At 33.0% G+C, this 16,347-nt stretch overlaps 1 protein-coding gene across 1 annotated transcript in view; it reads right to left on the minus strand.

The window, feature by feature from the left end:
* Window positions 1–6,364: 6,364 nt before the first annotated feature.
* Window positions 6,365–16,347, minus strand: part of LOC129216436 (WD repeat domain phosphoinositide-interacting protein 2-like) — a 66,122-nt gene continuing 56,139 nt past the window's right edge. The window contains exon 5 of the mRNA XM_054850650.1: window positions 6,365–6,853. Coding sequence (XP_054706625.1) covers window positions 6,365–6,853 — 489 coding nt within the window. The remainder of the gene's footprint in view (window positions 6,854–16,347) is intronic.

Here is a 16,347-nt window from a genome sequence, read left to right on the forward strand (position 1 = left end):
TGAATTCCAGAGAGGAACAAAGATAAATTTTTAGTGCCAATCGCTTAAAGTTTAAGGTGTGCTTATAGCTTTCTTCCTTTTTTTAGTATGGAGCGTTTTTATGAAAATATGGTGAAGTTTCGTGATGGTAATTTCTTACTTTTACTGAAATACCTACATTTACACTAAAAAGAATGACATAAAAAAATTTTGACAAAAAAAGAAAAAAAATAGAACCGACTTCAAAATTTGCTCTAAAAAGTGAAAAATAATTTTATTCTTTAAACACCATCGATAATACTTTTAAACATAATTTTTGAAGTTGGCGCAAAAAACGATAGATAAGATCATTCACAGCCATAACTAAACTATAAATTTAACCAGGCCTAGTTTCTTCCCTACCACATACATTATGCATTGATGACAGCATATTTGAGCAACGATATACAGTCGGATCCCGACTTACGCGAGGGATGTGTTCCAGAAGACCCCTCGCGCAAGTCGAAATTTCGCGTTGTAGAACAACGTATGCTTAGAAATTTTTTATAGGCATACCCAATTATTTCAAAAGTGTGTTAACACCCCTATATTTTATAAAGAACTGACTTTTTATTGTATTTTAGAAAAGGGGTACTATTTAACACAAATTACTGTTATGAGAAACAAAATCAATGATCAATGAGAGAGATGAATTAAAACAGTACAGTACTTACATTAAGTACATTACTGCGTTATAATAGCAATGAACAGCAGATATCGTAAGCTTAATTTTACATTTTTCAAATGTTGAAGATGATGGTTTATGAAGTGCGAGAACACCCCTCTTTCTGGCCTCTTTAAGCCACAATGAAAGAGCAGCTTCTATTTTCATGATGTTTGTATTTTGCTCAGACACTAATCTGCGAGCTTATTACTCGTCGAGTTCTAAACTTTTACGGATTTCCTTTTCTTGAGTTATAAGTTTTTTTTTTTTTTTTTGAGCGCCAAGTATCGAAGTTTCGCTTTTACTTAACTGTCGTGCTACCTTCGATCCACTTTTTGATTGTTCAAGCATATCGAGAATCTTGACCTTTTCTGTCATGGTCAGAAACTTTCTCTTTTTCATTCCATTTTCGCCAACTTTAGATGAAAAAGCGCGTTTGGGAGCCATTCTATTTTATCAATGTTCATATGTAAAATGAAACGTTAAGAATCGAAGCGGTTATTCGTATAAACTAAAGCAATGCGTTATTTAGACTAATACAGAGTGTGATCTTCCGCTTTCAATGATGCTAAAGGGATGAAAGGTCCATTCACGAAACCAATATTTAGTGTCAACAAAGCCCTTTCTACGCTCCGCGGCTCCTTTCCAAAAAAAAAAAATCATGTTGCAGGTGATCAATTTTCGTCAGCAATAAAAAAAAAATCATTTCTCATGAAACTCGCGTTATAGCCGTTTCGCGTAAGTCAGATAGCGTTGTAGCGGGATTCGACTGTAAATGTTTCGTTCCTAACTTTGGATGATTTTCTGAAAAAAATATGAACGGAGCATGGTTACACTGGATTTTATTTTTTGTTTTTGCGCCAACTTCAAAAATTATGTTTAAAAATATTATCGATGGTGTTAAGAGAATAAAATTATTTTTCACTTTTTAGAGGAATTTTGAAGTCGGTTCTATTTTTTTTTTTCAAAAATTTTTTATTTCATTCTTTTTAGTATAAACTAGCTGCGTTGCCCGGCTTTGCCCAGTCTACCTTGAAAAAAACCGTTGTGTCAAGTGAAGTATATTCAATAACCAGGATTAAATGAAAGGAAAAAAAAACCATCATGCAAAATTTCCCCGCCAAACAAATACTTTTAAGAAATTAAAATATAATTAAAAAGATGGATTTAAAAGGCGTAACCATGGAAACACAAAATGAAATAAGTTTAAGAATTGAAAATGAAAAAGATGGAAGTAAACAAAACGTTCAAAAAGCGTTACCGTGGAAACGCAAAATAAAATGGATTTTTGAACTTCATTTAATTTACTTGTAACTTTTTTTCTAATATAGATAGAGGGTTAAACTTTCGACCTTAGGTCGAGTTAGATCTGGAGTAAAAAGAGCAGCTCTTTCCAATGGAGTCGAAACGAAAACTGTGGAACAATTCCTTCACTTTTTATTGATGGATTTAATGAAGAAAGTAGTGCCTGAATTTCAGCTAAGCCTAAAAAAAAAATCGAGCTAAAACCGTAAAAAACTACCGCCGCAATTAAGTTAGAGCATTAGAACAAATTGCGTAGAACGCGGAAAATTCTTCCCTTTCCAACGATGTATAATATTACAATTTGCGAGTAATTTTTCATCCCCATATTCGGGATTTTATGTGAAAATTGGGCCTAAATTGGAATTAAAAAAAGAGCTATTCATCGAATTGTTTTCGAACTGGTCTGCAAACCTTTTCAGGACTTAAAGGAACAAACTGTGAGAATTTCAGCAAAATCGGCAGGTTAGTTCTCGAGTTTTGCGAGTTCAAACACACAGACGCTTTTTGGAGACTTCATTTTATAATGTGTAGAGATATTTCAGAAATAGTAAGAGTTACCATCACGAAACTTCACCTTATTTTTTTTCATAAAAATGCTCCGTACTAAAAAAAAAATTATAAACAATCCTTAAACCTTTAAGTGATTGCCACTAAAAAATTACCCTTGTTCCTCTCTGGAATTCATTAGTGTGTTAATTTAATTATAAACATTTAAATATTACTTTTTCTCTAACTAATTTACATTTCACAACATACAAGTTGCTTGTGATGCAACCCTGTATCTCCTTACTTATCCCAGATCATCTGTTATTGGCATAGTTGATAACGATAAAAATTCTAAACTATAGTTGAGACAAACTTAACCTGGTAGCATTGTGAAGGCCTAAGCAGATCTTAATCACAGCATTATCTCGCTTCCAGGTTAGGTTAAAACTATAAAGCAATGACACTGAAGAAACTTGATGCTTGCTTTAGAGAAGCCTTTATTCAAAATTATCATTACAATTACTACTAATGTTACTGTTATAAGGCACCAAACTTTTATAACAATGGGTTTCATATTTAATCATTTAATAGGGAAATTGCATGAAATGTACTGTTTTTTGCCCATAACTTTTTTTTCTAAAGAACAAATATGGTCAAACAAAGTAATGGGACCTAAGTTGAGCCATCCCCTATGCATTAAAAAAAACCATCAAAATCGGTTCACTAGGTGAGACGCTGTGAGTGGACAAAAAAAAAAAACATACATACGGTATGAACTGATAACCGCCTCCTTTTTGAAGTCGGTTAAAAATATGATAAATATTTGCAGCAAATGCAATAAAACAACTAAATTAAGATTCTAGTTAAGTATGTATTATGATTAATTTGGTACTTTTACCAAAAGTAGTTTTTACCCTTTTTTAAACGATAATATTGTAACCAAAATGGGTTTTAAAAATTAATTATGTACTTTTTTGCTACAAATGTTTTATATTTGATTCAAACTGTAGTGATCTTGTCCAAAATTAAAATTACAAAACCGGGAGCTCACCTGATACGAAACTGATTATTCTGATACAAAACTGTCTTTACTGATACAAAACTATTTGTTCTGATACAAAATTGGAATTTTTGCTGACACAGAAATGAATTTTTGATTTTCCATCCCTGCAAAGATAGTATGTCTAAACACAAGTTGAAGATAAAATTTCTTCCACTAAATTGACTTAGGAAAAACTGAAGCAAAGATCCCAAGTCACGTAATTCAACTTAGACAAATGGACGACACGTTTTACTTAAAACTGACAAAAGAAATATCATTTCTTTCAATACTTTAAACTTTGCTTCAAATGCTATCAATCGACTTTGGATCTTTGCTTCAAGAATCAAAGGCTTCACTCTTTTATTTTTTCTCAGTGGCTCACCCCCGAATTTTTTTCGAAATTTCGGTCTGAAAAACGTAATTGTAGGCCATCTTTGCTTGTATTTGGGAAAGAAATAGGTTCAGGGAAGCACTCCTGGCAATTTTGCATCATTGTAGCTTTAAATATGCACTTTGAGACGATCTTTGGTGATGATAAGAACAAAAGAGGTTCGAGGACCTTCCGCCGGAAATGATTCAAGATTGAAGTTTCAAGAAATAACTCCTGGCAATTTTGTTTAAAGATGTAGTTTTAAAAACCCTTTTTGATCGATCTTTGGTGATGTTAGGAACGGGGGAAGTTCGTTGACCTCTCTCTTCCCCTAGAAATTTTTCGAAATTGAAATTTTAAAAAAGCGATTTTATTGGGCATCCTTGTAACGAAAGGAAATGTATTGGGTTCAGGGAAACACTCCCGACTATTGCTCGAAATTGTAGTTTAAAAAAAGCAATTTTAGACGTTTTTTGGTGATGTTCGATGGAGGTGAGGTTTGAGACTCCGTAAGTATAAACCACTAGCACTAGTTTAGGCAATCTTTTGCTTTCTCCCGCGACAAATATTTCCTCGAGACCGACTTAATTCAGTCTCTACTTTTTTTTATTAATGCAATAAAAGTTATATAAAAAATAATAATAAAGATAATTAACTCTGGATATTGTAACTTGATATTGTAATTGAATTTTTTATATAAATTTACACCGTAGAGTTCAACCGCCCCCCCCCCTTGCTGCATACGCCACTGACAAGCACCATATTTTAATCAAAAATGCAACTATTGTTATTATTATTATTATTATTACTAATAGGGCTCCTGCTCCCTGCTGCTCATCAACTCCCGAAGAGTGCTTCACAATCTTATTTAATTCCCGAAGATTTAAAGTGCCTGTTTCGAAGAATCGGATTAAAATACAGGTTACGATTAGAGCAAAATAAAAATCGCGCTCCCCTTCCCGTAGAAAGTAGAGTATCAGTAAAAAGCTCATTAAATTGAGAAAAATATAAAAATCCCTATCCAACTCGAAGACAGGAAAAAATTGATAAAAATACGTACAACAATAAAAACGCTTCAATTTTTATTTAAAGAGAAAAAAAAAACGTTTCAAAGAGCACCCCCCAGTGAAAACTTGTCCTAAATTTCAGTTTAAGGGCCTTTTGTACATAACAAAACTGGCGTTTTGTAGGTTTGAAAAATCGCTTTAAAATTCGTGGTCTCTCGTAATATTTTGCTTTATATAACTCCGGGCTTTTTAAACGAGTAGAGCCTTGGATTTTCGCTAGATGAGAAACATTTACAACTGCTGTTCTAATTAATTAAGAAAATTAATTAATTGAGAAAACAAGCTCCATTTGATGCAGAGAAAAATCTTTTTCGAATGAAATAGGATGTTAAGGGGTGTGGGAAAAATTTCATCCGTTTAACAGGCCTTTTATGTGAAATTTTTAACTTGGAAAACTAATTGCACAAAAAAAAAAAAAAAAAGTTGTAAACACGCAGTAAAGAAACTTTAAATAGAGGTTACGTCTATGGTAAAAAGGAGATGAAATGGGTGGGGTTATGATAGCGTGGTTGATTCCCAACATTGATGGTTATCACCAATCTCGCAAAACGAACGAATTAAAGAGCTGACGGATTGGTTTACGTTTTAATGTAATTTCATAAACTTGCAACAATACCCAAGTTTAAATTAATTACCAGTTGCGATTCAATAATGCAATGTTTTGAATCAAAATGTATCCCAAGATCTTTAGCGAGAAGCTAAGAATTTGGAATACATCGATGTAACTTCCGGCTTCAATTTCTGAGTATCAGCGTGCCCTCTCCATCTTACGCTATGGGTGCAAACTCCCGGGGCTCCAAGTAATTTTGCACAAAATTTCAAGGCTGAAGGTGCTATGGGGTCTCCTGGACGTAGGCTCACAACATAACGATAAGGAAAAATACCCCTGTGTTTCTGAGCATTCCTATACAAACCGCTTCATTTTATTGTAAATATAAGGGGAACAAATGGAAAATTAAAGTATATTTCATCTCTTTATTTTTTTTATAGTTCTAATACTTTAGTCGAACAGTGCTCTTTTAAACAGTTTTTGTAAAATTAAAAATGTATTTTCCTTTTACTTCCATTAAAGTGCCATTTTTGGTGCAATATTTCAAGAGTGAGCGAACTTCAATTGATAAAAGTACTTTGTTCTCCAACGGGAAATACTCTCGTACATATCTCATTATGTCTGCAATTGTTGATCCTCTACCGGCATTTAAAGTTTTGACTGCGTTTAGGATTTGTTGTTCCATAACTTTGTTATCCAGAATTAATGTTCTATCCTTCTGTTTTGGAATATTTTGACGTTTGAAATCAATGGCTTCATTTTCGAGAGCGTGGGAATCAATATCCACTTCCATTTTCGAAAAATCATATGAAGTTTCGCCTCGTTTCTCGTTTCTAGGTTGACCTTCTGATTTGAAGTCATCTCACATTTCGGTCCGATCAACCAATCTAAAAGAATGCCCATCATGTTTTTTGTTCATTTCTTCATCTGGATTCTTGGCTTTGAAATTTCCTTTTCCGCCATTTGCTTCAACACTATAGTTACTATTTAATAATTTGTCAAAAAAATCTGAATCCTTGACAGAACCCTGCTGCGTAACATTCTTTTCATATTTTTCTTCGTCAAAATTTCTTTTTAAATCTTCATTGCATGTGCCAAATAGAATTGTCTGGTGAAATTCCGTAATCTTTTTGCTAACGTTTGAAAATGGCGAAGCATAACCCATTTCATTACTTTCACTGATGAATGGTAATTCATTTGTAATTTCTGAGTTTAAGTTTTTTTTGACTACTGTCATCAAAGTTGCATACTTCAAGGGACATATTTCTTCCGATTTACTAAAAACAGCAATACAATTTTTTGATTTTTGACGCCGTGCAAGTGTAGAAATATTTCTGGCACCATCACTTTTCTGTAAAGATGTTTTGTCGATTGATTTATTACAACTATCCCCAATAGCTCAAAAGTTGAATATGAAACCTTTTCTTGGTTGCAGAAATTATTTTGGCTGTGAAAGGGACCAAATAGCTTGCTGTTCTTCTGTAAACTTAAGTCGTTTGAAGCATCTGTTTTTGAATTCATTTTCAGAGCAGATTGTATTTTAAACTAACAAACTATTATGAAATAAATACCGCCCAGAATGAAATGACCGCCCAGGGGTGATAGCAAGAAGGAAATAACGAGCAAGCAAAAATCGAATGCATCGGGAAGTGTGTTTCCTTAAACCATCACCCCCTTTTCAATAGGGAAGTATTCGATTTTCTAATTTTATTTTTATTTGATAGAGTAACATACATGAACATCTTCTGCGAAAAAATTTTTACGATACGACTAATACTTTTTTTTAAAATATTTTTTTAAAGTTCACGCGCGAGTGACGTCATTTGCTTGTAAGTCCTTTGACTGACGTCACTGCCGCGCTGCGAGGCGGCGGGGTTGGCTAGGATAAAGAAGTGCTTGGCGATCTTTGGGGGAAGGCGCGGGAAAACAAGAGCCTTCTAACAGCAGCGCGCATAAAAGGCTAGTGAAAATCCTTTGCTGTCTGTAGGGTTTAATGCATTCTGCGATTGTTTTTTATTTGATTTTCTTTGTCATGGCTAGTAGAATCAATTGCAAGTATTGCTTCGTTCCTGGATGCGTATCTACATCTAAAAAAACTCCTCACAAGCGATTTGTTATTGTTCCGTCCCAGCAGGATCTTCGAAAGAAGTATTTTCAAGTGTGTTTATTAATTAAAATTTGAAAATGAAAATTTGCACTTCATTTTAATTAAAAACTATGTCAAGTGAGAAATACAGTTTGAAATATATGTTCACAACTGTTCATAAATAAATGTTTAATAAGCATATGAGATATTTTTTAAAAAAATGCAAGTAAACAAAGGAATTTAAACCCCGCACAATAAACTTATAGAAAGTAATAGATGCATTACTATTTACATTTCAATAACAATGCAAAAACTATTAATACTTTCTTTTTAACATTCAAACTATCTTCAAATTTTAACTATTACAAATTGATAATTTAAAAATACATTTTCAGTTTATCACCAGAAGCGTTTCTATATATACAAGACCTTTCTCACCTGCAAAAAGGTACTTATTTTATGAAATGAACACCATTTTCAAATTTATTATTTTTATCAAAAGAGCAAAAAAATGTATTTTTCCTTTTTTTGCTAAGTTGCACAAAAACTCAAGGATAATTAACATGTATTAGTGGATTTAAAACAATTTTCCACAAAAAAAAAAAAAGCAGATCAACTTTTATTGCCAACAAAGCGAAAAATTTTCATGCAAAAACTGCTCTTAAACTTAGTACTGGAATCACTTGCAGTAGGGTTGTTACAAAATGCGCGCCTCATTAAAAGCCGCCAAGTAAGAACTGGAATAGCGCTCTTACATTGTAATTTATATATTCAGATAAAAAAACCATCGACACACAAATGGAAATGATCAATCTTGATAAGGGAAACTAATGCGAATAATATGAACTGCAAACATAGACGGATATGTACGTACAATTTTAAAGAATAACAATGGTGAAACTTTGTTGTCTCACTCCCCGTACTTCTAGGACATTAAATCTCTCGTCCTTTCGAAAAAAGTCAAACACCATGAATGACTTTACTTGAGGAAGGTTATTGGATTGACCTTTCGTGAATCCTAGCCCCATGATGGAAAAAATGCTGGTTAAATGCTTTAAAAAGGCTGAAAAAGACAGTGCTATTCACCTCCTGGTAGGCGCAACACGGCATGGAAATGGAGCTCTGATCGGAACAGGGAAATGATGTCAGCTGCTGACGTTTTAGGCCACACCTCTTTTTTGCGCATCGCTCTTTAAAAAATTCATAAAAAATCAATCGTTGGTTTTAAAAATCCGGCCATGGTGAATTTTTGTGTTTTGTAAGCCTGTCAACATTGTGCAATAGTTAAAATTGGAATATTTGATAGGTTGATACTTCCCTATTGGAACCGTTCGCAGCTGCTAGTCGCGGAGTTCGAGAACAGACAGTAACTCTCACTCTGCCACCACCACACTAGAATGGTGATGGCTCTGCTTTGTCAAAGTTTGCAAAAATTGATGAATGAAAAACGTCGTTGCATTTTTAACACGCTTTATTAAGGCCCCTATTTATGTAGCTGCTCTAACTTAATTAGCTTCAGCTGAATGAATGTATGTAAATAAGTGTACCATTCCAAGTTTTTTCATGTTTCACGCTGGGAAAGTTAAAAAAAAATGAAGTTTGGCTTTTTATTGCTCCTTACGAAGTGTGTTACGTGAATGTTACACATTTCGTGTACATATTTAAGTATGAATAAATTTATACGCAATTAAAAATTATTTTTAAAAACTTCAGATGAAATGAAAGGGATCGGATGGAGGTGGCTGAAATCTTTGAAATGTGTATGATTGCTGAAAATCCTCTCTGGAGTGAAGGACAATATTAATTTATTTCTTAACTGACAAACAACTCTTCAACGTTGGGAAAGTTTCATGTGTCATGTATTTGTAAATGATATTGAGCTCATGTAATAAGTCAGTTTATTAACGGAATATTGGGATGAAACTCTTAAAAAATAATTCCATTTCATTTAAAAGAATGAGTAATAAAAAGTAAAGAAAGCGATTATTTTTGGGATCGCTTTTCAGAAAAAGTGCAGAACTCGCTTGGATCTGATTTTTACTATGGCACCATTTAGAGGTGACGGTTACTATTAGAGATTACAAAAACATGGCTGCTAAAAATAGATTCTTAGAAATTAGGAGTGTCCCAAGGTACAACACTCCCCTCTACGTTTTGAGGGAGAAGGGAGGGTCCTGAAATTTTAACAGTTTGTGACTACGGGGTACGAAGGAGGCAACAAGAAGCGAGACACACATTTTTATAACGATATGCTCATGAAAAAAGGGGACAATGGGAAGGGGTGGGGTAAGGTGGTATGTGACACTGTGACAGAAGGAGGGAGGAGTCAAATCTGGGGGGGGGGGAGAGTGTGACACTATTTGTGGACAACCCCGTGACGAAATGTTTTAGTCGCATTTCCGATTTTCAATGAGTGAAATACTCTTGTAAAGGCGGGTAAAATGGTAAAAATATTTCTGGGAGTGAGTGATTTTTTTCTAACTTAACTGTATTATTAAAGGATGTTTTTGCACCAATGAGAAATACTTCATTTCTGTTAACAAGAAGAGATAAATATTCGATGTTTAAAAAATGATGCAATATTCATTTGTACAAAAATGTTAATTAACTTCTTCAAGCACGCCACTTTACATGTTAAAATATCAACCTAATTCTGACATTGAGAAACTGAATTTCAAAGATTATTCTATTCGTGTGTTCTGTTCTAATTTCTTTTAAAAACTCAATTTTTCGGGACTGTTTGATACAAATATTGTATCTGCAGTAGGACGTTCTGGGATACTCAATTCAAATGATATTAAACTTTTTTTTTCAATTGATTTGACCTGAAAGGAAAAATATAAGAGAGTATGCGACTTCAAAAATCGACATTGGTTTTTTTTTTTTTTTGGAACACCCTAATTTCTATTATGTACTCCTTTTTATAAAATTGAAAACTTGGACACTTCGCGGCACTCCTGGCCGATCCCTGCGGTATCCACTTTCAGAAATCCTAAAGTTATAGCATTATAAAAAGACATTTTTACAAAGCTAAATTGGATTATTGGTATTTTTTTAAATTTTTTAAATCAACTCCACAAAAATTGTTTTGTCAGGAATTTCCAGTCTTGCTTCGCTCTTTGCCCCCTGTAAAATGCGTTTCCGTGCAGTGAGTGTCTTCCCGCAGCGAAGCTTCCATTTTGAAATTCGATACTAATCGTGCTTCGGACGGGGAGTCAATCAGATTCGCTTCAAAAGGTATCGACTGACGAACAAAGTTTCCATAAAATATAAATAATAATAAAAATAAATAAATAATAGTTAAAAAACCTTTTATCAAAATTTGAATTTATTTTTAAGATTAAATAAAGAACTAATATAAATAAATAAATTAAATCTGATTGAAAATTGAAAAAAAAAAAAAATGCATTTTAAGCATAAGACAAGATTTCCTTTTCCTGTTATTTTTTCCTCATAAATTTAGCATAGTTAATTTTCTCCTCATTTTTTAAATTTAAAGCTGTTAATTTTTTTTTTGTTTTGTTTTTTATTGACTTTTCAATATTTTTTTTTTACAATATTTGTACTTTATTAGCAACTAGCAAAAATACACGGCATTGCCTGGGTCAGTAATAATTGTGAGAAACAATCGCTAGTTTCATTCGCGTTTTCTGTTTTAACTGAGAGAACTCGAAACACACCGCTTTGACGTGATTAAAAATTGAGCTTCTTCCTTACCCAGAAGAGTAAAGTAGCAATAAGTATAAAGAACAAAATAGTATTCAGTTAGAAATGAAAAAATGACGTTTAAGCGTATAAAAATTTGAAGAATTCATAAAATTAAAATTCATCAGTTATTCTTTTTTTTTTGAACATAGTCTGTCTCCATATGACTATTGAAACACAAACGGTTTTAAAAAATGTAGCCGCCTGTAATCCCACTATACTTACATCAGTTATTTTGGGAAATTTCAGTTGGTGCGATTTAAAATGTTACCAAATTTGCGGTACTCATTGCCGGATACCTTGGATAATGCTCCCCCTCCCTACTTTGTAAATCCGTCTGTTATTAATTTTCCTCAAAAAGTTATTGTCGCCAAATACTGAGGTTTTTTTTTTTTTTTTTTTTAGACTATAAACCATAGACTAATAATATGAGTAGACCGAGCAATGGCAACCCTTTTGTTGCTCATAAACCAAACCATGTGACTGGTGGATATCCTAGCAACAGCGGGCGTTGATCGTAGCAGACGACCAACGCGAGAAATAACATAAATAGAATTGATGGACCACGGAAGAATGATCTTTTATGGAGTCCGATTTGTAAATTTGTTATTCTAAGTTGTAAATATTTTGTTAATATAGTGAGTTTTTCGTTTAGATAATATTGTGCATTTTCTTTATTCAATTTCAATAACTCTCTAAGCAATTAAAGATGCAAGCGCCCAAAAAGAATCGGCAAACGGTAAGATTTTTACCTACAATTTCAATTTAAGATACTGATTAGTACATTTTTGCGTTAACGCAAAACGTTTACGCCATTACGTTTACACCAACGCTGACGTAGCAGATCCGAATGAAATACAAGTTACTGAAAACTGTGATCAAAACCTAATTACTAATGTCAAAATAATGCATAACTAAAAGAAAAATAGTTCAATCTCTGTACCTGGGGAAAAAAATTATAGTAAAAACAAATTACGTCTTAAAATACATGTAGAGTGCCAAACTATGGATAATCTTGCCATCTAGCAACCATGCTGCCAAAGTTTTCGCCAAGCCTCCCACCAGTCACATGATGTATCATCCATGAACCAATTTTTTCATCAGCAAGTCTGGGAAAGCTCGGTCTACTCTTATTATTAGTCTATGTTATAAACACTTTCCATTTTCTAACTGTTACCAAAATCAATTGTCTTTTTACTTAGCACCGTTATCGATTATTGGCACAGATGAGGACAAAAATCTTAAGAAAGCAATAAATTTCATGCTTACTCCAGAGAAGCCTTGATTCAAAATTTCCATTATGATTACTATTAACATTGCTGTTTGTAAGGCAACGAATTTTTGTAACAATGGGTTTTATATTTAATCATTTAATGGGGAAATTGCATAAAATTTACTGCTTTCCATCATAACTTTTTTAAACTGAGTTTTTTAGAAATAAATTATAGCCTATGTTGCTTCCTGATAATGTAGCTATCTATGGTGAAAAAAAATGGTTAAAATCGGTCCAGTAGTTTTGAAGCTTACCCAGGACATACTTTAAGACAAAGAAGTAGCCATTTATGTATATAGATTAATCAAATTAACTACTTTTATTTCTATTCAACATCAAATTTTACGGTGAGAAAAATCAAGTAGAGAATGGGGATGTTTTCTTCAGTCAAAAGTATTACTTTTAGTAACTGAAATTGATAGAATAAGCAAAAAAATAAATAATAATAATAATAACTTGGAGCGAGAAAAAACTTTCATTTTCCAAACGCTTAATTTTAAATTAATTTTTTAAAATGTCCGATTTTGAAAATAAGGCGTGGTCTTTATGACGTCACAAATGATGCACTTTGGCGCATCTGAATGCTGCGTTTCCACGTAATGATAATCAAGAAGAAAGTTATATATTGCGCTCTACGCTTGCTATCAACCATAACATTGCCAACACATGTGAGTAAAGAAGCGAATTAAATATTATGCTCTGCGAATGGCAACAGTGAATAGAATTTCATTATTTGTGATGTCATCAGTAGAAGCGTAAGCACTGAACGCGCACCGATTTAAATATATTTTTAAAAATATTAAACTTGGTCAAATTGTTTAAAAAACGGTCGAATCCAATATTTTTACACATGCTCTTTCAGAAAAAATACTTTTAAAATTTTGGAAACGACCCCATTAAAGGAAAATGAAATGACGCTTCACGTTTTAGATTCAAATTTCATCATCAATATTTGAAGCAAACCAAGAGTACTTTATGAACTTTCTGTGTTGATTGATACATATTTTTTAAAAATCAAACTTGCATAGTTCAAGTCTTACGGCCAAGATAAGACAACACTTTATTAAATTTTAGCGGTGGAAAAAACTAAAATATTTTACTCCGACGGTTCTACTGTTACTCTCCGAAGGCTCTATTACATGCTATTAGTTTTTTTTCCTCTTATGATTTTTTTTCACTAAACGTACCTAGAATGATAAATTTTCGATATTTCAAAATTATTGGAAAATCTACGCTAAAATAAAGTTAATAGCTAGCAGTTCCAGATGTTTATGACTTTTGAGCCAAGTTGAAATAAAACTATAACTTTTTTTAAACTGGAGTTCTTTTCTTTTCCTTGTATCACAAGATATTAGTTCTTTTTGTTTGCATTTCGAATATTACTCATTCTTTTTGGTAAAATTTATTAGAAAAATATTAAATTGCATTTTTAGTTTAATGTCATACATTTCGCATTACACAGAAATAGTAAAAAGTAACAATATCATTCTAAATACCATGCGGGTAGGCTATGTTTTAACACACTTTCACACAAAAGTTTTAAAAACCTTTTTCACTTAATGTATCTTTAAAATATCGCTAAAAACGAAACCAAAATGATAATAAAAATAACAATAACAGTAAAAAAATAATACTAATAATAAAACAGTAAATTTAAATTATAAAACATTAAAATAAAAAATTAAATAATAAAACAATAAAATAAAAAACAAAACAATAAAATTATTTTTAAAAAAGTTTAAAAGTCAATAAATATGAAAATAAAAGTTCAAAAGGCTTTCTTCATTTTTCATTAATATCTATCCTCTCTTTGAATATTACGAGCCTGTTTTTCCCCCAATAGCAAATGTTGCAAACGATTTTATTTTTGATCTGAACCATTTATTAAGGTGTTTTTTTACATTAAGTTATCTTTCTTTCATTTAGTAACGATGAAAAAGTAAAGAAAAAACATTTTACTAAAAAACTTAAAATTAGCCATTTTAGTTGAATTTTCTAAAACTTTTCGATTTAATTTATTTGTTTATTTTTTAATTTATTTTGCCTGTTCAGATCGGAAATTTCATTCTCGTATTCAGTTTTTTTTTGTTACAATTCAACTCAATAATTTGCTTCTCATACATTTTTAATCTTATATAATAAATGAAAAGAATATGCCATAAATGTTCCTAGGAAAATGTTCCAAACAAAAAGTCGGTTATACTGAGTTGACAAAGCTTCTCGGTTTAAGGCAGAGAGGCACGGCTGCCGTTTACAGAGCACCACTAAGGTGGACCCAAGTATGCAAAATTCTTTTATACATATTCGTTGACTCGAAAATTCTCCCCTTCCTCCAGGGCCGTCATTTCGAAGCTTTATAGGGTGGGAGGGTGTGTGTTCAGCACATTTTGTAGGGTAAAACAACGAAATAAGTACAAAAATGCCTGATTTAATTATGTATCTAAAATCCAGAGGTGTGGGGGGCACCCCCCCCCCATCACCGAAATGACGGGCCCGCCCCCTCTCTTTTGATGGAGATTTCGCAATCCTTCTTGCTCAAATCGTCGGTAGAAATGTTTTTTTGTTAGTGAATTCTGTTTTCCAGTACAATTTCGTTTTTGAACAAGTCACAAACGTACATTTTATAATGATTTATAAAAATTAATCGGAAATATTTTAAACAAACTAATAATACTGAAATTTCAAAATTTAATGTAAAAACAAAAACAGACATACAATGTTTCGAAGAAACCGACCGTAAAACCAGTTTTTGTTTTCAAACATAGTGTACAGGAGAGTAGACTTTTAAGAGAATCGGTGAAAAGAAAAGAAAAAAAAACTACTTCCAGCACCCCTGTTTTATTCCAAAAAAAGTTTCATTGCTACCGGAAAACATAAAAGGAAGAGAAAGAGAGAGGGTTTTAGTTAAAATCTAGCATGAACTGTTGGAAAATTGTCTCAAGATCCGCTTGTCGGCGCTCGCTACTTTCTCGCAGGAAGCGCTCTCCTGTACTGCGCACGCGCCGCAAAGATTCTATTTCTGATCCCTTTCCCGCATTTACTTCTTCACAAAAGAAAGTCGGAGAGCGTGGATGTGAGTTGGGAAACTTAGAAGTTCCTTTTTTGTTTGTGATCCATCAATTGGAGGGGTAAAAAAACAAAGAAAAAACTCCAAAATGGGCCTTGCCGGATGTTATGCTTGCATGAAATATTTAGTCGTTATTTTCAATCTCATCTTTTGGGTGAGTTCTTCCTTTCAATGTTTTTTTGGTATAATGTAGCTCTTGCTTTTCGTTCAGGAATTTTATGTTGAATGACTTGATTTTTTAAAGAGAAATAATGAAGTTCTTCATAAGGAAAGGACACACTTTGGACTAAAGAATTTTTATTTGGATAAACATGTTGTTTTTTCAGGGGAAGGGCTTAATTTTGAACGGAGGAAGTGCGGGAGCCCTATGATCTTCAGCATTTATTTCGTGCGTAGATAGTCTAAATAACGTTTAATATGTAAAAATTTACAGAAATGTGAAAAGAAGTGCAGGAGCTCCCATGCAAAATTAGCCCTGCTCGACAGTGCCCCCCAGAGCCATGTCCGCCCCCTAATACCGCAAAGACACAAGAATGAGAGCCTACCCAAAGAAAGAGAAAAATACCCGTACCCCCCCCCTCCCAGAAATTTTAATAGCGCAGTGTATGCCACGACCCGCCACTCTCCCTGGTGGGCATTCCAGGTTTATGTTAAGCCTTGCGTTTAAGAGCACTTAGGAGAGAGCTCTATGATCCCACAAAATTTTTCAAGCCA

This window comes from Uloborus diversus, chromosome 2 (assembly GCF_026930045.1).
Source record: "Uloborus diversus isolate 005 chromosome 2, Udiv.v.3.1, whole genome shotgun sequence".
Classification (NCBI taxonomy): Eukaryota; Metazoa; Arthropoda; class Arachnida; order Araneae; family Uloboridae; genus Uloborus; species Uloborus diversus.